General features: G+C 42.9%; 1 protein-coding gene across 5 annotated transcripts in view; it reads right to left on the minus strand.

Annotated features, from left to right (window-relative positions):
• LOC121322789 (1-phosphatidylinositol 3-phosphate 5-kinase-like) overlaps positions 1–24,417 on the minus strand; it is an 82,139-nt gene that overhangs the window by 39,609 nt on the left and 18,113 nt on the right. For 3 of the 5 annotated variants that reach the window (XM_041263083.1, XM_041263082.1, XM_041263085.1), the window contains exons 14-25: positions 21,675–21,804; positions 19,706–19,886; positions 19,519–19,593; positions 19,170–19,277; positions 18,141–18,281; positions 17,720–17,846; positions 16,039–17,252; positions 15,510–15,610; positions 14,236–14,307; positions 1,454–1,628; positions 1,036–1,214; positions 539–652 (exon numbers count right to left, since the gene is read on the minus strand). In XM_041263083.1, coding sequence (XP_041119017.1) covers positions 539–652; positions 1,036–1,214; positions 1,454–1,628; positions 14,236–14,307; positions 15,510–15,610; positions 16,039–17,252; positions 17,720–17,846; positions 18,141–18,281; positions 19,170–19,277; positions 19,519–19,593; positions 19,706–19,886; positions 21,675–21,804 — 2,617 coding nt within the window. The remainder of the gene's footprint in view (positions 1–538; positions 653–1,035; positions 1,215–1,453; positions 1,629–14,235; positions 14,308–15,509; positions 15,611–16,038; positions 17,253–17,719; positions 17,847–18,140; positions 18,282–19,169; positions 19,278–19,518; positions 19,594–19,705; positions 19,887–21,674; positions 21,805–24,417) is intronic. The other 2 variants (XM_041263084.1, XM_041263087.1) reach the window with 1 other exon arrangement.

The following is a 24,417-nucleotide window of genomic DNA, read 5'->3' on the forward strand; positions in this document are numbered from 1 at the left end:
AATCCAAATGAACATGTATTTATACTAAAGTAATACAAAAATGACTACAAAAGATTTAGAAGCGAGTAGTTTTTTGAGATTTACAATTATACTGTATTTACAGTATAATCGTAAATCTCGAAAAACTACTCACTAGGAACAGTCTATAGCATGCTCCTATTATTATGCCCTTTGAATTTTTGTCCGTTATTCTGACCCATACTGATTCGGCTTTGTTTTCTTTGTCCAGGTTTAACACCTGGGCTTCAAGACTGTTTCTTATGTATAGCGCTACCCCTCCTCCTCTTCTGTCCTGCCTGTCTTTCCTATACAGTGTTTACCCACAAATATTATATTCGTCCCCATCACTCTCAGACAACCAAGTTTCTGTAACACCTATCACATCATAGTTACTTGTTAGTGCAGTAGCTTCAAGTTCTAGAACTTTGTTTCTGATACTTCTAGCATTTAGATAAATACATTTAATGGTTGTCTTACCCGAGTTGCACACGCTCACAATGTGCATTTTCATCTAGCTCCAGAGGAATTGGACACTTACTTTTGGGAGAAGTCTTTAAGGTCCTGAAAGAGGCTGCCTTTTGAAGGGGTCTGCTGCTCAATGTAAATTTCGGGTGGAGGGAGGCAGACTTCAAGCAGCCGGATAGGAGTGTAACTGCAGGAGGTTAGGGAGAAACATGAGAGTTCTGTTTACAACAGTCACTGCCTGCAGGAGGATCTAGAGAAACAATGACTACACAAGTCTGGGTTGATAACAGTCATTGCCTGCAGGAGGATCTAGAGAAACAATGACTACACAAGTCTGGGTTGATAACAGTCATTGCTTCAGTCTCTGGACACATGCTGAAGTTAATAGATATTTATTGATGCTAAAAGAAATGTGTTTTTATGAGAAATGATGCTTGAGTTTGCTAAGAGTACAACACACACGTCGCCACCGTGGAATAAAACTAAATAAATAAATAAAGCCATCCGTTGGTTTTACTACTACCTTTGATGAGAAGCAGCCATGTCTGGACTGAAAGAATCAGCCCGTACCTGAAGGACGCCACCATCTGGTTATAGGAGAAGTACTGGTGGTAGTCGTTGTGGATGGAGTGCCCGCAGGGCTCTGCGTTGGCTCTGCGACTGTACTGGTGCCCGTAAAAACGCAGCTCCAGGTACTTTGCAAATGACATGGACCATGAATCATTGGAGAGGGGGACCACTGGAGTGACCTGGGAATTACATGGAATACAACTGTACATTTAGTTCCAAGTCGTATTCTATACTGTTGTATTAAAAACAAAATTTAAAAAACTTAATTTGGTGCTGGTGGGTCGAATAGTGAAAACTTCTGGCAGGTCAATGCTGTTGAAATTACCAGTCTGTGCTTTACTGCTGGTAGCGTGTCTTAAATTGAGGTGTTAATAAAACCACAGACCTGATCACAGCTACCCAGGGCAGGGGACAGTACCTGTTTGCAGATCCTGCACCAGGAGTACGTGAGGATGGTGTGCTGGTATCCCGGCACGGGTGAGTCCAGCTCCTTGAGCACGATCTGCACGCACCCGCTCCCGTGGACAAAGCGCCGGATGTGATGCACCATGGGAGTCTCGCAGAGCATGCTGGGGCACTGGTACGAGGGCCTGCTTCACACAGCAAGACACAACAAGGATACATCTGATCAACACCACCACAGCAGGACACAACAAGGATACATCTGATCAACACCACAAGGATACATCTGATCAACACCACCACAGCAAGACACAACAAGGATACATCTGATCAACACCACCACAGCAAGACACAACAAGGATACATCTGATCAACACCACCACAGCAAGACACAACGAGGATGCATCTGATCAACACCACCACAGCAAGACACAATGAGGATACAATTGATCAACACCACCACAGCAAGACACAACAAGGATACATCTGATCATCACCACCACAGCAAGACACAACGAGGATACATCTTATCAACACCACCACAGGAAGACACAACGAGGATACATCTTATCAACACCACCACAGCAAGACACAACGAGGATACATCTTATCAACACCACCACAGCGAGACACAACAAGGATACATCTGATCAAAACCACGAGGATACATCTGATCAACACCACACGGATACATCTAATCAAAACCACAAGGATACATCTGATCAACACCACAAGGAAAATATTATAAGAAAGTTTACAAAACGAGAGGAGGCCATTCGGCCCATCTTGCTCGTTTGGTTGTTAGTAGCTTATTGATCCCAAAATCTCATCAAGCAGCTTCTTGAAGGATCCCAAGGTGTCAGCTTCAACAACATTACTGGGGAGTTGATTCCAGACCCTCACTATTCTCTGTGTAAAAAAGTGCCTCCTATTTTCTGTTCTGAATGCCCCTTTGTCGAAACTCCATTTGTGACCCCTGGTCCTTGTTTCTTTTTTCAGGCTGAAAAAGTCCCTTGGGTCGACACTGTCAATACCTTTTAGAATTTTGAATGCTTGAATTAGGTCGCCACGTAGTCTTCTTTGTTCAAGACTGAACAGATTTAATTATTTTAGCCTGTCTGCACATGACATGTCTTTTAAGCCCGGAATAATTCTGGTCGCTCTTCTTTGCACTCTTTCTAGAGCAGCAATAGCTTTTTTATAGCGAGGTGACCAGAACTGCACACAATATTCAAGATGAGGTCTTACTAATGCATTGTACAGTTTTAAAATTACTTCCCTTGATTTAAATTCAACACATTTCACAATGTATCCGAGCATCTTGTTAGCCTTTTTTATAGCTTCCCCACATTGTCTAGATGAAGACATTTCTGAGTCAACAAAAACTCCAACAAATAGGTCTTTCTCATAGATTCCTTCTCCAATTTCAGCATCTCCCATATGATATTTATAATGTACATTTTTATTTCCTGCGTGCAGTACCTTACACTTTTCTCTATTAAATGTCATTTGCCATGTGTCTGCCCAGTTCTGAATCTTGTCTAGATCATTTTGAATGACCTTTGCTGCTGCAACAGTGTTTGCCACTCCTCCTACTTTTGTGTCGTCTGCAAATTTAACAAGTTTGCTTACTATCCCAGAATCTAAATCATTAATGTAGATTAGGAATAGCAGAGGACCTAATACAGATCCCTGTGGTACACCGCTGGTTACCACACTCCATTCTGAGGTTTTTCCTCTAATCAGTACTTTCTGTTTTCTACATGTTAACCACTCCCTAATCCATGTACATGTGTTTCCTTGAATCCCAACTGTGTTCAGTTTGAGAATTAATCTTTTGTGCGGGACTTTGTCAAAAGCTTTCTGGAAATCTAAATAAACCATGTCATATGCTTTGCAATTATCCATTATCGATGTTGCATCCTCAAAAAAATCAAGCAAGTTAGTTAGACACGATCTCCCTTTCCTAAAACCATGTTGACTATTCCCAGGACCCTGTTACCATATAGGTAATTTTCCATTTTGGATCTTATTATAGTTTCCTTAAGTTTACATATAATAGAAGTCAGACTTACTGGTCTGTAGTTACCTGGTTCAGTTTTGTTTTACTTTTTGTGGATCAGTATTACGTTTGCAATTTTCCAGTCTGTCGGTACCACCCCTGTGTCAAGAGACTGCTGCATGATCTTGGTTAGCAGTTTGTAAATTACTTCTTTCATTTCTTTGAGTACTACTGGGAGGATCTCATCCAGCCCAGGGGATTTGTTTATTTTAAGAGTTCCTAGTCCCTTTAACACTTCTGCCTCAGTTATGCTAAAGTTATTTAAAACTGGATAGGAACTGGATGACATGTGGGGCATGTTGTCAGTATCTTCCTTTATAAAAACTTGTGAAAAATAATCATTTAAAATATTTGCTATTTTTTTTTCTTCATCTACGATTTTGCCATTTGTATCTCTCTTCTGATCAAAACCACCACAGCAAGACACATTGAGGATACATCTGATCAACACCACGAGTATACATCTGATCAACACCACAGCAAGAAACAATGAGGATACATGTGATCAACACCACCACAGCAAGACACAACGAGGATACATCTGATCAACACCACCACAGCAAGACACAATGAGGATACATCTGATCAACACCACACAGCGAGACACAACGAGGATACATCTGATCAACACCACCACAGCAAGACACAACGAGGATACATCTGATCAACACCACCACTGCAAGACACAACAAGGATACATCTGATCAACACCACCACTGCAAGACACAACAAGGATACATCTGATCAACACCACCACAGCAAGACACAACGAGGATACATCTGATCAACATCACCTTCACAGCGAGACACAATGAGGATACATCTTATCAACACCACCACTGCAAGACACAATGAGGATACATCTGATCAACACCACCACAGCAAGACACAAAGAGGATACATCTGATCAACACCTTCACAGCGAGACACAATGAGGATACATCTGATCAACACCATGAGGATACATCTTATCAACACCACCAGGATACATCTGATCAACACCTTCACAGCAAGACACAAAGAGGATACATCTGATCAACACCATGAGGATACATCTGATCAACACCACCACTGCAAGACACAATGAGGATACATCTGATCAACACCACCACAGCAAGACACAATGAGGATACATCCGATCAACACCTTCACAGCGAGACACAACAAGGATACATCTGATCAACAACACCTTCACAGCAAGACACAACAAGGATACATCTGATCAACACCACCACAGCAAGACACAATGAGGATACATCTGATCAACACCACCACTGCAAGACACAACAAGGATACATCTGATCAACACCACCATCTTATCAACACCACCAGGATACATCTGATCAACACCTTCACAGCAAGACACAAAGAGGATACATCTGATCAACACCACACAGCAAGACACAACGAGGATACATCTGATAAACACCATGAGGATACATCTTATCAACACCACAACAGCAAGACAGACAGCAAGACACAACGACAAGGTGTTGTCATACCACAGCAAGACACCAGGAGGATACATTATCAACACGTCACCCACTACAAGGACAATGAGGATACATCTTATCAACACCACCACAGCAAGACAGATGTATCCTCATTGTGTCTCGCTGTGAAGGTGTTGTTGATTAGATGTATCCTTGTTGTGTCTTGCAGTGGTGGTGTTGATCAGATGTATCCTCATTGTGATCAACACCACCAGGATACATCTGATCAACACCACCACTGCAAGACACAACAAGGATACATCTGATCAACACCACCTTCACAGCACATCTGATCAACACCACGAGGATACATCTGATCAACACCACCAAGACACAATGAGGATACATCTGATCAACACCACCACAGCAAGACACAACGAGGATACATCTGATCAACACCACGCGCAAGACACAATGAGGATACATCTGATCAACACCTTCACAGCAAGACACAAAGAGGATACATCTGATCAACACCTTCACAGCAAGACACAACTGCAGGATACATCTGATCACAACACCACAGAGCAATACATCTGATCAACACCACCACAGCAAGACACAACGAGGATACATCTGATCAACACCACACAGCGAGACACAACGAGGATACATCTTATCAACACCACCCACCTACAGCGAGACACAACAAGGATACATCTGATCAACAACACGAGGATACATCTTATCAACACCACAAGGATACATCTGATCAACACCTTCACAAAGAGACACAAGGAGGATACATCTGATCAACACCACGAGGATACATCTCATCAACACCACCACAACAAGAAACAAGTGAGGATGAATATGATCAACACCACGAGGATACATCTGATAACACTAGTTGTGGAAGACACAAACAAGGATACATGTTCCCGAGGATACATCTGATCAACACCACACAGCGAGACACAACGAGGATACATCTTATCAACACCACCACAACAAGACACAAAGAGGATACATCTGATCAACACCACAAGGATACATCTCATCAACACCACAAGGATACATCTGATCAACACCACCACAGCAAGACACAATGAGGATACATCTGAGCAACACCACGAGGATACATCTGATCAACACCACCACTGCAAGACACAACGAGGATACATCTGATCAACACCACAAGGATACATATGATCAACACCTTCACAGAGAGACACAAGGAGGATACATCTGATCAACATCACCACAGCAAAACACAAAGATACATCTGATCAACACCACCAGGATACATCTAATCAAAACCACCACAGCGAGACACAATGAGGATACATCTGATCAACACCACCACTGCAAGACACAACAAGGATACATCTGATCAACACCACACAGCAAGACACAACGAGGATACATCTGATCAACAACACGAGGATACATCTAATCAACACCACAAGGATGCATCTGATCAACACCACCAGGATACATCTAATCAAAACCACCACAGCGAGACACAACAAGGATACATATGATCAACACCTTCACAGCGAGACACAACGAGGATACATCTATCAACACCACCACAGCAAGACACAAAGAGGATACATCTGATCAACACCACCACAGCAAGACACCATGAGGATACATCTGATCAACACCACGAGGATACATCTGATCAAAACCACCACACCAAGACACAACGAGGATACATCTGATCAACACCACCACAGCAAGACACAAAGATACATCTGATCAACAACACGAGGATACATATGATCAACACCTTCACAGAGAGACACAAAGAGGATACATCTGATCAACACCACCACAGCAAGACACCACAAGGATACATCTAATCAACAACACCTTCACAGCGAGACACAATGAGGATACATCTTATCAACACCACCAGGATACATCTGATCAACACCTTCATAGCAAGACAAAGAGGATACATCTGATCAACACCACCACTGCAAGACACAACGAGAATACATCTGATCAACACCACGCGGATACATCTGATCAACACCACCAGGATACATCTGATCAACACCTCCACAGCAAGACACAACAAGGATACATCTGATCAACACCTTCACAGCGAGACACAACGAGGATACATCTTATCAACACCACCACAGCAAGACACAACAAGGATACATCTGATCAACACCACCACAGCAAGACACAACGAGGATACATCTGATCAACACCACAAGGATACATCTCATCAACACCACCACAACAAGACACAAAGAGGATACATCTGATCAACACCTTCACAGCGAGACACAACGAGGATACATCTTATCAACACCACTACAGCGAGACACAATGAGGATACATCTGATCAACACCACCACATACATCTGACACACCACGAGGATACATCTGATCAACACCACCACAAAGAGACACAAGGAGGATACATCTGATCAACACCACGAGGATACATCTGATCAACACCACCACAGCAAGACACAACAAGGATACATCTGATCAACACCACCACTGGATACATATGATCAACACATCTGATCAACACACGAGGATACATCTGATCAACACCTTCACATACATCTGACACAATGAGGATACATCTGATCAACACCACACAGCAAGACACAACGAGGATACATCTGATCAACACCACCACAGCAAGACACAATAGGATACATCTGATCAACACCACCACAGCAAGACACAACGAGGATACATCTGATCAACACCACAAGGATACATCTGATCAACACCACCACAGCGAGACACAACGAGGATACATCTGATCAACACCACAAGGATACATCTGATCAACACCACCACAGCAAGACACAACGAGGATACATCTGATCAACACCACTACAGCAAGACACAACGAGGATACATCTGATCAACAACACGAGGATACATCTAATCAACACCACAAGGATACATCTGATCAACACCACGAGGATACATCTGATCAACACCACCACAGCAAGACACAAAGAGGATACATCTGATCAACACCACAAGGATACATCTAATCAACACCACAAGGATACATCTGATCAACACCACAACAAGAGGATACATCTGATCAACACCACCTTCACAGCAAGACACAAAGAGGATACATCTGATCAACACCACCACAGCAAGACACAACGAGGATACATCTGATCAACACCACCACAGCAAGACACAAAGATACATCTGATCAACAACACGAGGATACATCTGATCAACACCACCACAGCATACACAAAGAGGATACATCTGATCAACACCACAACACAAGACACAAGAGGATACATCTGATCAACACCACCACAGCGAAGACACAACAGAGGATACATCTGATCAACACCACACAGCGAGACACAACAACAGGATACATCTGATCAACACCACCACAGCAAGACACAAAGAGGATACATCTGATCAACACCACAAGGATACATCTGATCAACACCACACCATGAGGATACATCTGATCAACACCTTCACAGCAAGACACAAGGAGGATACATCTGATCAACACCACAAGGATACATCTGCAAGACACAACGAGGATACATCTGATCAACACCACCACAGCAAGACACAACGAGGATACATCTGATCAACACCACGAGGATACATCTGATCAACACCACACAGCAAGACACAACGAGGATACATCTGATCAACACCACCACAGCGAGACACAACGAGGATACATCTGATCAACACCACAAGGATACATCTGATCAACACCACAAGGATACATCATGATCAACACCACCACAGAGAGACACAAGGAGGATACATCTGATCAACACCACGAGGATACATCTCATCAACACCACCACAACAAGACACAAAGAGGATGCATCTGATCAACACCACGAGGATACATCTGATCAACACTACCACTGCAAGACACAACAAGGATACATCTGATCAAAACCACCAGGATACATCTGATCAACACCACACAGCAAGACACAACGAGATCAACAACACCACCACAGCAAGACACAATGAGGATACATCTTATCAACACCACCACAACCCCATATGACAGTACTACAAGGGGTACATCTGTGTGTTCCACCACAGAGGACACAACAAGGATACATCTGATCAACAACACCACTGTGGGATACACTAGATACATCTGATCAACAAGGATACATCTGCAAGACACAATGAGGATACATCTGATCAACACCACGAGGATACATCTGATCAACACCACCACAGCAAGACACAATGAGGATACATCTGATCAACACCACCACAGACACAAAGATACATCTGACAACACCACAAGGATACATCTGATCAACACCACGAGGATACATCTGATCAACACCACCACAAAGACACAATGAGGATACATCTGATCAACACCACGAGGATACATCTGATCAACACCACCACAGCAAGACACAAAGAGGATACATCTGATCAACACCACGAGGATACATCTGATCAACACCACGAGGATACATCTGATCAACACCACAGAGGATACATCTGATCAACACCTTCACAGCGAGACACAACGAGGATACATCTGATCAACACCACCACAGCAAGACACAACGAGGATACATCTGATCAACACCACAAGGATACATCTGATCAACACCACCACAGAAGACACAAAGAGGATACATCTGATCAACACCACACAGGAGACACAACGAGGATACATCTGATCAACACCACGAGGATACATCTGATCAACACAACCACAGCAAGACACAAAGAGGATACATCTGATCAACACCACGAGGATACATCTGATCAACACCACCACAGCAAGACACAAAGAGGATACATCTGATCAACACCACCACAGCAAGACACAACAAGGATACATCTGATCAACACCACAAGGATACATCTGATCAACACCACAGCAAGACACAACGAGGATACATCTGATCAACACCACCACAGCGAAGACACAACAGGATACATCTGATCAACACCACGAGGATACATCTGATCAACACCACCACAGCAAGACACAACGAGGATACATCTGATCAACACCACCACAGCAAGACACAACAAGGATACATCTGATCAACACCACAAGGATACATCTGATCAACACCACGAGGATACATCTGATCAACACCACGAGGATACATATGAGACACAATGAGGATACATCTTCAACACCACCAGACACAATGAGGATACATCTGATCAACACCACAAGACACAACGATACATCTGATCAACACCACAACAGCATCTGACACAACGAGGATACATCTGATCAACACCACCACAGCGAGACACAACGAGGATACATCTGATCAACACCACCTTCATACATCTAAGAACACCACAAGGATACATATGATCAACTCCTTCACAGAGAGACACAAGAAGGATACATCTGATCAACACCACCACAGCAAGACACAACGAGGATACATCTGATCAACACCACCACTGCAAGACACAAATCTGATACATCTGCATCAACACCACAAGGATACATCTGATCAACACCTTCACAGCAAGACACAACAAGGATACATCTGATCAACACCACGAGGATACATCTGATCAACACCACCACAGGAAGACACAACGAGGATACATCTGATCAACACCACCACTGCAGACACAACGATACATCTGATCAACACCACCAGGATACATCTGATCAACACCTGATCAACACCACAACGAGGATACATCTGATCAACACCACCTTCACAGGATACACTGGAACAACACCATCTGATCAAGACCACAAGGATACATCTGATCAACACCACAAGGATACATCTGATCAACACCACCACAGCAAGACACAACAAGGATACATCTGATCAACACCACCACAGCAAGACACAACAAGGATACAATCAACACCACAAGGATACATCTGATCAACACCACCAGGATACATCTGATCAACAACAGAGAGACACAAAGAGGATACATCTGATCAACACCACCACTGCAAGACACAAAGATACATCTGATCAACACCACAACATCTGATCAACACCACCACAGGACACATCTGATCACAAAACACCACCAGGATACATCTGATCATACATCTGATCAACACCACCACAGCAAGACACAATGAGGATACATCTGATCAACACCACCACAGCAATACATCTGATCAACACCACCACAGAGAGACACAATCAGGATACATCTGATCAACACCACGAGGATACATCTGATCAACACCTTCACAGCACACAATGAGGATACATCTGATCAACACCACCACAGCAAGACACAACAAGGATACATCTGATCAACACCACCACTGCAAGACACAAGGAGGATACATCTGATCAACACCACAAGGATACATCTGATCAACACCACCACAGCAAGACACAAAGAGGATACATCTGATCAACACCACAAGGATACATCTGATCAACACCACCACAGAGATACATCTGATCAACACCACCACAGGATACATCTGATCAACACCACCACAGCAAGACACAAAGAGGATACATCTGATCAACACCACAAGGATACATCTGATCAACACCACCACAGCAAGACACAAAGAGGATACATCACATCAAGACCAACAAGGATACATCTGATCAACACCACGAGGATACATCTGATCAACACCTTCACAGAGAGACACAACGAGGATACATCTGATCAACACCACCACAGCAAGACACAAAAAGGATACATCTGATCAACACCACAAGGATACATCTGATCAACACCACCACAGCAAGACACAATGTGGATACATCTGATCAACACCACCACAGCAAGACACAATGAGGATACATCTGATCAACACCACAAGGATACATCTGATCAACACCACAAGCAAGACACAATGAGGATACATCTGATCAACACCACCACTGCAAGACACAACAAGATACATCTGATCAACACCACCACAGATCAAGACACAACGAGGATACATCTGATCAACACCACACACAGCAAGACACAACGAGGATACATCTGATCAACACCACCACTGCATCTGATCAACACCACCATACATCTGATCAACACCACAAGGATACATCTGATCAACACCACCACAGCAAGACACAACGAGGATACATCTGATCAACACCACCACTGCAAGACACAACGAGGATACATCTGATCAACACCACCACAGCGAGACACAACGAGGATACATCTGATCAACACCACCACTGCAAGACACAACACGGATACATCTGATCAACAACCCCTTCACAGCGAGACACAACGAGGATACATCTTATCAACACCACTACAGCCAGATACAACAAGGATACATCTGATCAACACCACGAGGATACATCTAAATCAACACCACAAGGATACATCTGATCAACACCTTCACAGCAAGACACAACAAGGATACATCTGGTCAACATCTTCACAGAGAGACACAACGAGGATACATCTGATCAACACCACCACTGCAAGACACAACAAGGATACATCTGATCAACACCACAAGGATACATCTGATCAACACCTTCACAGCAAGACACAACAAGGATACATCTGGTCAACACCTTCACAGAGAGACACAACGAGGATACATCTGATCAACACCACCACAGCACACAAAGAGGATACATCTGATCAACACCACCACTGACACAACAAGGATACATCTGATCAACACCATGAGGATACATCTGATCAACACCTTCACAGCAAGACACAACAAGGATACATCTGGTCAACACCTTCACAGAGAGACACAACGAGGATACATCTGATCAACACCACCACAGCAAGACACAACGAGGATACATCTGATCAACACCACCACAGCGAGACACAACGAGGATACATCTGATCAACACCACGAGGATACATCTGATCAACACCTTCACAGAGAGACACAAGGAGGATACATCTGATCAACACCACAAGAATACATCTGATCAACACCACCACAGCAAGACACAATGAGGATACATCTTATCAACACCACCACTGCAAGACACAACAAGGATACATCTGATCAACACCACCACTGCAAGACACAATGAGGATACATCTGATCAACACCACGAGCATACATCTGATCAACACCTTCACAGCAAGACACAAAGAGGATACATCTGATCAAAACCACAAGGATACATCTAAATGAACACCACAAGGATACATCTGATCAACACCTTCACAGCAAGACACAACAAGGATACATCTGGTCAACACCTTCACAGAGAGACACAACGAGGATACATCTGATCAACACCACCACTGCAAGACACAACAAGGATACATCTGATCAACACCACGAGGATACATCTGATCAACACCTTCACAGCAAGACACAACAAGGATACATCTGGTCAACACCTTCACAGAGAGACACAACGAGGATACATCTGGTCAACACCTTCACAGAGAGACACAACGAGGATACATCTGATCAACACCACCACAGCAAGACACAACAAGGATACATCTGATCAACACCACGAGGATACATCTGATCAACACCTTCACAGAGAGACACAAGGAGGATACATCTGATCAACACCACCACAGCAAGACACAATGAGGATACATCTTATCAACACCACCACTGCAAGACACAACAAGGATACATCTGATCAACACCACCACAGCAAGACACAATGAGGATTCATCTGATCAACACCACGAGCATACATCTGATCAACACCACCACTGCAAGACACAACAAGGATACATCTGATCAACACCACCACTGCAAGACACAACAAGGATACATCTGATCAACACCACCACAGCAAGACACAATGAGGATACATCTGATCAACACCACCACAGCAAGACACAACATGGATACATCTGATCAACACCACGAGGATACATCTGATCAACACCACCACAGCAAGACACAACAAGGATACATCTGATCAACCCCACCATAGCAAGACACAACAAGGATACATCTGATCAACACCACGAGCATACATCTGATCAACACCTTCACAGCAAGACACAACGAGGATACATCTGATCAACCCCACCACAGCAAGACACAACAAGGATACATCTTAACACCTTTGCTATGTTTTTACTATGGGAAGCTTTTATAAAGGTCAGTTACAGTTGTTGTTATCATTAATTCAATAAGTACGTTTTGATTAATATAAATTATAGAAATTATAGTCTGCCTCCACCAATTAAAAATCAACATTTTAATAATGCTCTGTGCAATCCTATAAAAGTCCAGCATTTTATTATTTTTAGGGCTGCTGCATAACATTACATGTGTGAATTTGCTTGAATAAATCATTTACATTTCTTTAGTTTTTTTTTTTTTTTTACCTGAAGCAATAGCGTTCCAGAAATATCCCAAGTGTAAGATCGTTCTTCCCATAGAACTCCATCGTAACGATCCTAAAGAAAATGACAACGATGGAAACTCATTACATTTACAATGAAAAGCATGCTGTTAATTCAGTATACTTACAATGAAAAGCATGCTGTTAATTCAGTATACTTACAATGAAAAGCATGCTGTTAATTCATTATATTTACAATGAAATGCATGCTGTTAATTCATTACATTTACAATGAAATGCATGCTGTTAATTCATTACATTTACAATGAAATGCATGCTGTTAATTCATTACATTTACAATGAAATGCATGCTGTTAATTCATTACATTTACAATGAAATGCATGCTGTTAATTCATTACATTTACAATGAAATGCATGCTGTTAATTCATTACATTTACAAAGAAATGCATGCTGTTAATTCATTACATTTACAAAGAAATGCATGCTGTTAATTCATTACATTTACAAAGAAATGCATGCTGTTAATTCATTACATTTACAATGAAAAGCATGCTGTTAATTCATTACATTTACAATGAAATGCATGCTGTTAATTCATTACATTTACAAAGAAATGCATGCTGTTAATTCATTACATTTACAATGAAATGCATGCTGTTAATTCATTACATTTACAATGAAATGCATGCTGTTAATTCATTATATTTACAATGAAATGCATGCTGTTAATTCATTACATTTACAATGAAAAGCATGCTGTTAATTCATTACATTTACAATGAAAAGCATGCTGTTAATTCATTACATTTACAATGAAAAGCATGCTGTTAATTCATTATATTTACAATGAAAAGCATGCTGTTAATTCATTATATTTACAATGAAAAGCATGCTGTTAATTCATTATATTTACAATGAAATGCATGCTGTTAATTCAGTATTCAAAGAAATTACAACGAAATGCATGCTGTTAATTCATTACATTTACAATGAAATGTATGTTGTTAGTTCCAAAAAGGTAATCAAAGAAGACACACTCATTCCATGCTGTGTTTAAATTTCTATTTGCACGCTTTGGGTCTTTAAACAACTTGCTCCTGAATGGAGTTTGCTACCACACCATCTCTAAAATAAATAAATAAATAAATAAATAAATTAAAATCACTGAAACCCAAGCACTACACAGCCAATATGTATTTATATATAAACAGATAGAACACACAGCATCTACAACTTTAAATGAACACTATCTTCTTCTAGTTTGGTAGCTCTTTGGTAAGGAGAAGATACACACCAAGGGCTGACACAGGGATTAGGTGCATTGCTCGACTGAGCCGAGAAGCTGCTGAAGAGAACACAAAGCCTCTGGTGGTTTGCAGGGTTCAGACAGTCAATCTGTGAAGAGGGAAAAGCAACTGAGTTTCACTGTGAACACTCGGGGAACGACAATGTAGCCTCTTCAGCAAAATGAGCCATTACATTTGTTTAAGGGGTGCTAATGATAAAGGAGATGACAATACACCAGTAAATTATTAGTGCTGCATTCAATGAATGAATCCTTCTAGCGCATGTCAATCTGTTTCTTAAAATACATTTGAGAGTGAGGAAACTGACAATTTGGATGATCAGATCCAACCATTCAGTACATTTTGTAACCTTGTTTCGTGCACCTCATTGCAACAATAAGAAAGTTAGCATCCTTTCTATTTGTGGGACACATACAGTAGGTCCCTTGCATCTTAAAGGGTTCAAACAAACCCCACTTCTTAACTGTGGGTGTGTACTTGACTCGAAGCTGCAGAACAAGCCCAAATCATCCCCACCTTGGAATCCCAGGCCATCTCATTCTGCACATGGCCCCGATCGTCCTCACTCTCACTCTTGGTCCCAGTCTTCCCAGAGGCCTCTTTGCAATGAGCAAAGGGGTCAGTGTCCTTCTGTCTGATCCTCCCTCCCCGAGCCCTGAAGTCCGCCAGCATCCTGGACAGGCCCTGGCTGCTGCCGAGGTGATCTGCGATCCGGGTGTTGGTGAGCTCGTGGGAGGGGAGGACCTGGGTAGACCTGCCAGGCACGCTCCCATTTGAGGGCTGAGAAGCCGACGCCTCCTTAAGAAGCTGGCGTTTCCTCCTGCTGTCCTGCTCCTTGAACTCCTTGCTGACGAGAGGCGAGAGGTAGACCTGCTCGTGGAAGTAGTCTCGGCTGGGGCACCTCACCCCTTTCTGCGTCAGGAGGAAGGGCTCCTTGAACGATATGAAGGGCGAGATGCAGAGGATGACATCCTTCAGCTCTTGCTTGAAGGCCACCGAGTGAGACTTCAGCCTGTCCTCGGAGGAGGTCACCAGCTCTGTGATGTACATCCCTGTGTCGTCCTGAAGGGGGTCCCTGAACAGCCTCGGAGCTGCCTGCAGTCCCGTAGGCCCATCACACTGTCCTTCATAAAGGGTACATGCTTTGCTCAACCTGCTGTCCTGACTGACGTTGTCTTCAGCGTCATCCACCAGAAACGGGGGCAGCACTACCACTGGCGGCAGGGAAGAGGAGGAGGAGGAGGAGGAGGACAGGGTCGGTCTGTGTGGGGGCCCCATTTCGGGATTGTCTATCTTTGCTTCATCTAATTTCTCAGGGACCTTCTCATCACAAGGGGGAACCCCCTCATCAAGTAGCCCGTTCTCTATGAGCTGGTCCACCATGTCCCTGGACGCCGACTCTGAAATTGCGGGCAGCTTTTCTGACGCGAAGTCCAGCTCTTTGAGGACAGTGCTGACGTCAGCACCCTGGAAGAGGTCCAGTTTGCCTGCCTCGGCCGCCCCGCCCTCAATGAGGGAATGGAACGAGCCACTCTTGGCCAGGCTGGGGGGCATGGCGAACTCGTCCATGAGGAAGGAGATCTCCAGCTGGGAGTGATAGGCCACGCAGATCATGAAGATGATGATATCCTTCACCCTGGCTAGTTCATATTCTGGGGCCCCCCTCAGTTTGATGGTGCATCCTAAGTGCAGAGGACAACCCTCAAAAAACATCAGGGTCTTCGATTGATCTGGAGAGAAATTAAAACAGCCGTAAAAAGCAACAGCAATGGTGACACTTCATATTAACAGGTGCCACAGCTCATACAGTGGATATTCGGTACTGTACAGAGAAAGTAATATAAAAGCTGTCACACCAACTACAACAACACTTTCTATTATCTTATTTTATTGTCAGCTATAATGTATATGGATTTTACGATTGACTCGTAGAAGCGGACTAACCTTTTCAGCCCTCTCTACAACCACAGATCACAGCAGGGTAACCTATGTTTCTGATTAGTAAAGCTATGTTGTACCTATTCCCTTACGTTTGTGCTGCAAAGCAGGTAGAATGAGAAAAGCAGAAATCACTGGAGCATTTTTTCCATTTGGGGGGTTGACTACAAAGCTGTGCATTTAAAGCCAGGGCTGTAAACATGTCAAGAGGCCGCCTGGAGCGAGGCTGGAGGCACTGGCAGACCTTGCTAGAACTCACCACTGGCCAGCTGGAATGAGTGCATGTAGAACTTGTGGCAGGTTCCCAAGCGAGGCTTCGTCAGAAGCTGATCCAAGGACATCACTAAGTCCCCTTGAGTCATGCGGCTCACCCGGTCCAAGACTTGCTGCAAAGGTAAATACCAAAAAAATAAATAAATAAAAGCCAGACTGATTTCAGTGGATGCATTTCTTGCAGAGAATATTCTGAGGAGCACCTTTCCGGTTACCAAGACACCAGCAAAGGAGCTGCAAGATCTGTGCATATCTGCTCAGAACATGGTCTACAAGGATCACTGTAGTTAGCAGGACAGATATTATTAGAGCTGGTTGAGACTTAACAAAAATGCAACTAAAATGACAGAGACTCCCCCTTGAAGCCGTGCTTGTTGCTCCCCCCTCGTGGGATCAGCCCCACTTACAGGCTTCACATTGTTAACCAAGGTGATGCCGTGCTCCAGCAGCATGTCCTGGGCTATCCTCGAAACTGTCTTCTCCACCAAAACCAAATTAGGACGAACGTCCACGATTCTCTGCACGTAGTTCTTCAAGAACTCCCGTTCCTGTTCCAAGAAATGAAGCAATATCAGAATTCCTGGACGTTTCTCAGTTTACCTCTTGCATGCCAGTACTGAAGGGATCCAGTGTCTAGAGCAGGGAGCCGTGTATAAAACTGTACTTACAAGAGACTATCCATTCTCTGAGCTTCTTGTTTCACTGTCAACCTCAATGCAGCTGACTATTAGTTACAACACTTTACACTCAATCATAAGATATACAGCAGTACTACAGTTACACAGAGGGTTAGAACTAGCATTAGGGGGAAGAAGATCAAAAATAAAAATCACTCCTCCCATACACTGCCGGTTAGGGTTAGAGTTAGAGTCAAAATGCTTGTCTAATTTTATCATTTATTAAAAAAAAAAAAAAAAAAAAAAGGTATTACTTTGTTACTTATTAAGTTCATTTTAAGTACTATTGTCAGGATTATTAACAACCCCTAGAAATGTAGTTTTCAGAAACAAGCAAGCATTCTGTAAAAGTCTGAAAGGCAAACGAAGGCTCCCTGTCAGAGTGTGATCACTCGCCTGCAGCACTGTGGGGTCGATGCGATCACTCGCCTGCAGCACTGTGGGGTCGATGCGATCACTCGCCTGCAGCACTGTGGGGTCGATGCGATCACTCGCCTGCAGCACTGTGGGGTCGATGCGATCACTCGCCTGCAGCACTGTGGGGTCGATGCGATCACTCGCCTGCAGCACTGTGGGGTCGATGCGATCACTCGCCTGCAGCACTGTGGGGTCGATGCGATCACTCGCCTGCAGCACTGTGGGGTCGATGCGATCACTCGCCTGCAGCACTGTGGGGTCGATGCGATCACTCGCCTGCAGCACTGTGGGGTCGATGCGATCACTCGCCTGCAGCACTGTGGGGTCGATGCGATCACTCACCTGCAGCACTATGGGGTCGATGCAGGTGAACTTGGTCTCCTCACGGTAAAGGTACTCAATGGAACACTTCAGCAGCAGAATCTTCGGGGTTTTAATATGGGAATTCATCTGGACATGAACAGAACAGCGACAAACGATTATCCTATGTCATCACGAAAATAGGAATCTGAAAATGATTTCCAAATGTATTTAATGTGTTGTTGTTTAAAGGACTGGTCAGAGGAGCCATTAAAAGTGAAGTAGTATCCCAGTAAAAAACACCCAGCAAGCAAACATGCAGGGCTTTCTGATAGGTCACAATAATCAGCCAGGCCTCTGCTCACACAACCAAACCATGCCGCACACCTACCTTCTTATGGGCTATGTTTTTGGTGCAAACAAAACCATTTACAACTGCAGAGTCAAATTTCTTCCCTCCAGGAATCTAAAAGCAAACAAAAAAAGAAGTTGGAATGAGAGGGATCTATTAAAACATGTCTCAAGAAAGCCCTCTACTCCACGGTCCATGCAGATCATGAGAAGATCAGAACCCTCACCTTCTTGACATGGACACACTGGCGGATGTCCATGTCGTCATCGTTATTCCTGACGTCGGGACGCACCGTCTGGACCACCTGTCTCACCACCGGGACGATGATGTCTCTCCACGACAGAGACAGGGACTCACTGTACAGCAGCTGCTGCAGCAGCGCCATCATGTGGCTGTGGTTGGCAGAGCTGCAGAGAGGAAAAGGAACAGCATGTTGAACCCTTTCATGCATAGTGACCTCCTCATATGAGGATGGATAAAATAAACTCTTCTAGTCTTTACATGGGGACATGGCTAGGAGATGTGGGGGGGGGGGGGGGGGGCATGACAAATATTATGTGTCCAAAACTACTTTAATGTTTATTTTCAATATTTCATGCATAACAGTGTGAAAGGTTCAGGAGGTAAACCCAGGGTTTCACTGACGTGTGAGTGTCCATCTCGTCTCGATTAGCCATAGGGCTTGAAGTTTTCAGGTTTTATGTTTGATCAAATGACATCCCTTTAAACTCATTGAGACAATTCTGTTTCCTAATTAAACTCTGAAAAGCTGTTAATTACAAAACAATGTTTCTCTTCATTTTTATTTCAAACAGACGTGACACATGATGTTAATTGCTTGTCGCTGATCCTAACTGCATTTCATTCTTGCAGTCGTCTACTTTATCGTTTTGCTTTTGTTATTTTTTTGTCGTTTAACAAACTTGTCCTGACGGATTTTCTTCTCAGCACAGAACATCCAGTACGGAGTGTTACACAGATAGCAAGTCCAGCATTTAAAATTGCCTTGATTTGCAGCAAAGAAAAGAATTCTCTTAAACCCAGTCTTTAATTAGTAGTTTTCTCTTCAAATTATGATGCAGAGACAGCTTAACAACTACTAATTAACATTTAAAGGGAGGTAGAGAGTTCAAAAAGTTCAAAAAGTCCCCAATTATACCGTTTAGTGATCAGAACTGCAGTAGACCCAAATCTTAATGCTGTTCACATCATTAGACTTGCTCTAACTGTGCGCCAAAGCTGTAAACACCATCTCTAACAATTCATGTGTCTTGTAACCATTAAAAAACCTCTTCTAGTCTCTACAAGGGGACATGCTCGGATACATTGTGAAAAGTGTTGAATTTAAATCAAGGGAAGTAATGTTAAAACTGTACAATGCATTAGTAAGACCTCATCTTGAATATTGTGTGCAGTTCTGGTCACCTCGCTATAAAAAAGATATTGCTGCTCTAGAAAGAGTGCAAAGAAGAGCGACCAGAATTATTCCGGGCTTAAAAGGCATGTCATATGCAGACAGGCTAAAAGAATTGAATCTGTTCAGTCTTGAACAAAGAAGACGACGTGGCGACCTAATTCAAGCATTCAAAATTCTAAAAGGTATTGACAGTGTCGACCCAAGGGACCTTTTCAGCCTGAAAAAAGAAACAAGGACCAGGGGTCACAAATGGAGATTAGACAAAGGGGCATTCAGAACAGAAAATAGGAGGCACTTTTTTACACAGAGAATTGTGAGGGTCTGGAATCAACTCCCCAGTAATGTTGTTGAAGCTGACACCCTGGGATCCTTCAAGAAGCTGCTTGATGAGATTTTGGCATCAATAAGCTACTAACAACCAAACGAGCAAGACGGGCCGAATGGCCTCCTCTCGTTTGTAAACTTTCTTATGTTCTTATGTTCTTAAATGCATGATAACCTCATATATGAGGATGCCATCATTCCCCAAAAACTGACAATTTTCTATAAAAAATGTGTGTCCAAAACTACTTTTTTCAGCTATTTTCAGTATTCCATGCATGAAAGGATTAAGTATAGCTCTGTCTGAGAAAAAGATTTGCCAGTGTGGGTGGATGTCACTGAGATCATCATAGCAGAGCCCATTATCCTTCAGAAGGACCAAGGCAGAATAGAAATAAAGAAAAAAAAGGAACAAATGAAAGTTAGGTCAAAGACAGAGGAGGAAGTTGTTTCTTACAGCAACCTCTCCATGGCTTGCTTCTCTCCATTCTCCTCTCTCAACTGCTCCAGGGAGCTGTGGTGCCAGCCCAGGGGAGTGAAGAGCAGCTCCTTGGTCTTCTCCTCCACCCGTCTGTTAAACAGGGACTCTGGAGAGAGAGAGGGGGAGACGGAGGCAGGTGGGTGAGTGAGAGAGAAGGGGAGAGGGAGGGAGGTGGGCGAGTGAGAGAGTGCGAGAATGACAGCGAGAGAGAGGGAGAGGGACGGAGGTGGACGAGTGAGAACGAGAGAGGGAGAGGGAGGGAGGTGGGTGAATGGGAGAGTGAGAGAGCGAGAGAGAGGGGGAGAGGGAGGGAGGTGGGCGAGAGAACGAGGGGGAGAGGGAGGGAGGTGGGTGAGTGGGAGAGTGAGTGAGAGCAAGAGAGAGGGGGTGGGGAGTGGGAGAGTGACTCTCGTTCAAAGAGAGAGGGGGAGAGGGAGGGAGAGGTGGCACTACTCGCTCTCTCAGAGAGAGTGAGGAGAGAGGAAGAGGGAAGTGGTCGAGTGAGTGAGTGAGTGAGCGGGAGGGAGACACAGAGAGGGAGGGGGGGGAAAGAGTGAAGAGCGAGGAGGGGGGAGAGAGAAGGGGCAAGAGAGGGAGAATGGGATCAGCATGAAGACAGGACAGCACCGTCACCCCAGGTTTTAAACACATTTATGTTTTCATTAAAGTTTGTGGTCTAAAGAAGTTTTTTTTGTGCTCCCATGTCTCCAAGCCTGTATGTTTTGAAATATAGTCAAAAGTTTAAATACCCCAATGGAAATTTATAATTTATAGAAATTTCTCAAAAACAAATAGTTATAGGAAAAATCTTTTGTAGCAAAAGTTTTGCTTTTGTGGATGAGGAAAAAAAAAATATTTCTATTATTACTTATTTCACCATTCTTCAATGCTAAATTTTTCCAGTTCATTCATATTCCGAGGACTTCTCCTGTGCACAGCCTTCTTCAACTCATCCCAAAGATTCTCAATCAGATTTAGATCGGGACTTTGACTAGGCCATTCCAGAACCTTGATTTGATTCTTCTTTAACTATTCTGCAGTAGAGTTTGATGTGTTCTTTGGATTGTTGTCATGTTGGAACGTCCAGTTGCGTGTTAAACCAAATTTTGTAGCGGAGGGTTTCAGAGGATTGGCCAATATCTTTTGGTATGGTATGGAATCCACTAACATATATTGTAACAAAATTTTCTGTGCCATTAGAGAAAAAACAGCCCATTAGAAGCATATTACCACCTCCATGCTTGACAGTAGGTATTGTGTTCTTTTCTTTGTAAGCCTCACCAGACTCGAAACGTAACAACTATCAGTGTGAACAAATAGTTTGATTTTTGTTTCATCACTCCACAAAACCTTTGACCAAACTCATATCCATCGTTCAAATGCCATTTTTCAAACTTTAAGCTATTGTCCTTGTGACGTTTTCCTAAGAGTGGCTTTTTCCTTGGCCTGCTACCATTGAGACCTTCATCATGCAATACTCGGCCTGTGGCTGAAATGGAAACCCCAGTCACACTTGCAGCCAGTTCACTTTGAATATCTTTGGCAGTCAATCTCACATTGTTATTAACCCTCCTCACAATTATTCTGCTTGTTCTTGGAGAAAGAATCTTTCTTCCAGACCGAGGGAGCATTGTGACAGTACTGCGAGTCTTGCACTAGAAACAAATGTTGAAATTGGGAAACTCAAACGCTTGGAAATCTTCTTGTATCCTTCTCCAGCTTTATGACAATAAATCATTTTCTGCCTAAGTTCTTCAGGTAGCTCTCTATTTTTTCCCCATATTGACTTTTTTGTAATGACAGCAATCACTCTATGCCTAACCCTTTTATACTCTCTAAGAATGTTCACCTACAATCCAGCATTTTCTAAAATTAGGTTCTGCATTATCATATTGAAATTTCTAGCACCTTGTAGACAATACTATCATAGCATCAAAGGGTATGAATACTCTTGAATTAGCATTTTTAGCGTTTTACAAAATAATTGCTGAAATAAATAATTGTAGACATCTATTCTTGTAACTCTTTTCCTCATCCATAACAAACTTCTGCTACAAAAGAAAGATTTTTCCTAAAATTCTTTGTTTTCAAGAAATTTCTAGAAATTATAAGTTTCCATTGGGGTATGTAAACTTGTCTACAACTGTATATATATTGTGAACCCATTTGATTTTCGTTCCAGCGCTGTATCTCATTTTATTTGGAACTAAATATGAAACTTGAACAATGCTTTTGGTCAGATCCGTGATGACAACCTAGCTCAAGTTTGGAATCTACCTCCCTTAACACCTCATATTAACTCACTGCGATGAAGTGCCCACCCCTTGAGCATATGTAGTTATTGATGTATATATTATTTGTATTGTACTGTTATTATAATAATAATAATAATAATAATAATAATAGCTAATATGGAGCCTTAATAAGGTCATTATTTGATCAATAGGTAATAAAGGCTCCAGCCACAGAATATAAAAGGACCCACTCCGAGCGCATTGAGGAAAAGACAGAGAAATAAAGAGAAAGAGAGCGAATGCTACCTTGACTACAAGATACAAAGCTACTGGTTTTTGTAAAAGTATAGTTAGTGTTTGTTTTGTTTGGCCAATGTGTCTTTTTGTTTGAGTGTTTTGTTTAACTCCTTCCTTTCTTCCATAGCTGTGCAAGCAGCGCTTTTCAAACCCCAGTACTGCCTTGTGTGTCTATATCTTCCACGTCT

Source organism: Polyodon spathula, chromosome 11 (assembly GCF_017654505.1).
Source record: "Polyodon spathula isolate WHYD16114869_AA chromosome 11, ASM1765450v1, whole genome shotgun sequence".
In the NCBI taxonomy this organism is placed as follows: domain Eukaryota; kingdom Metazoa; phylum Chordata; class Actinopteri; order Acipenseriformes; family Polyodontidae; genus Polyodon; species Polyodon spathula.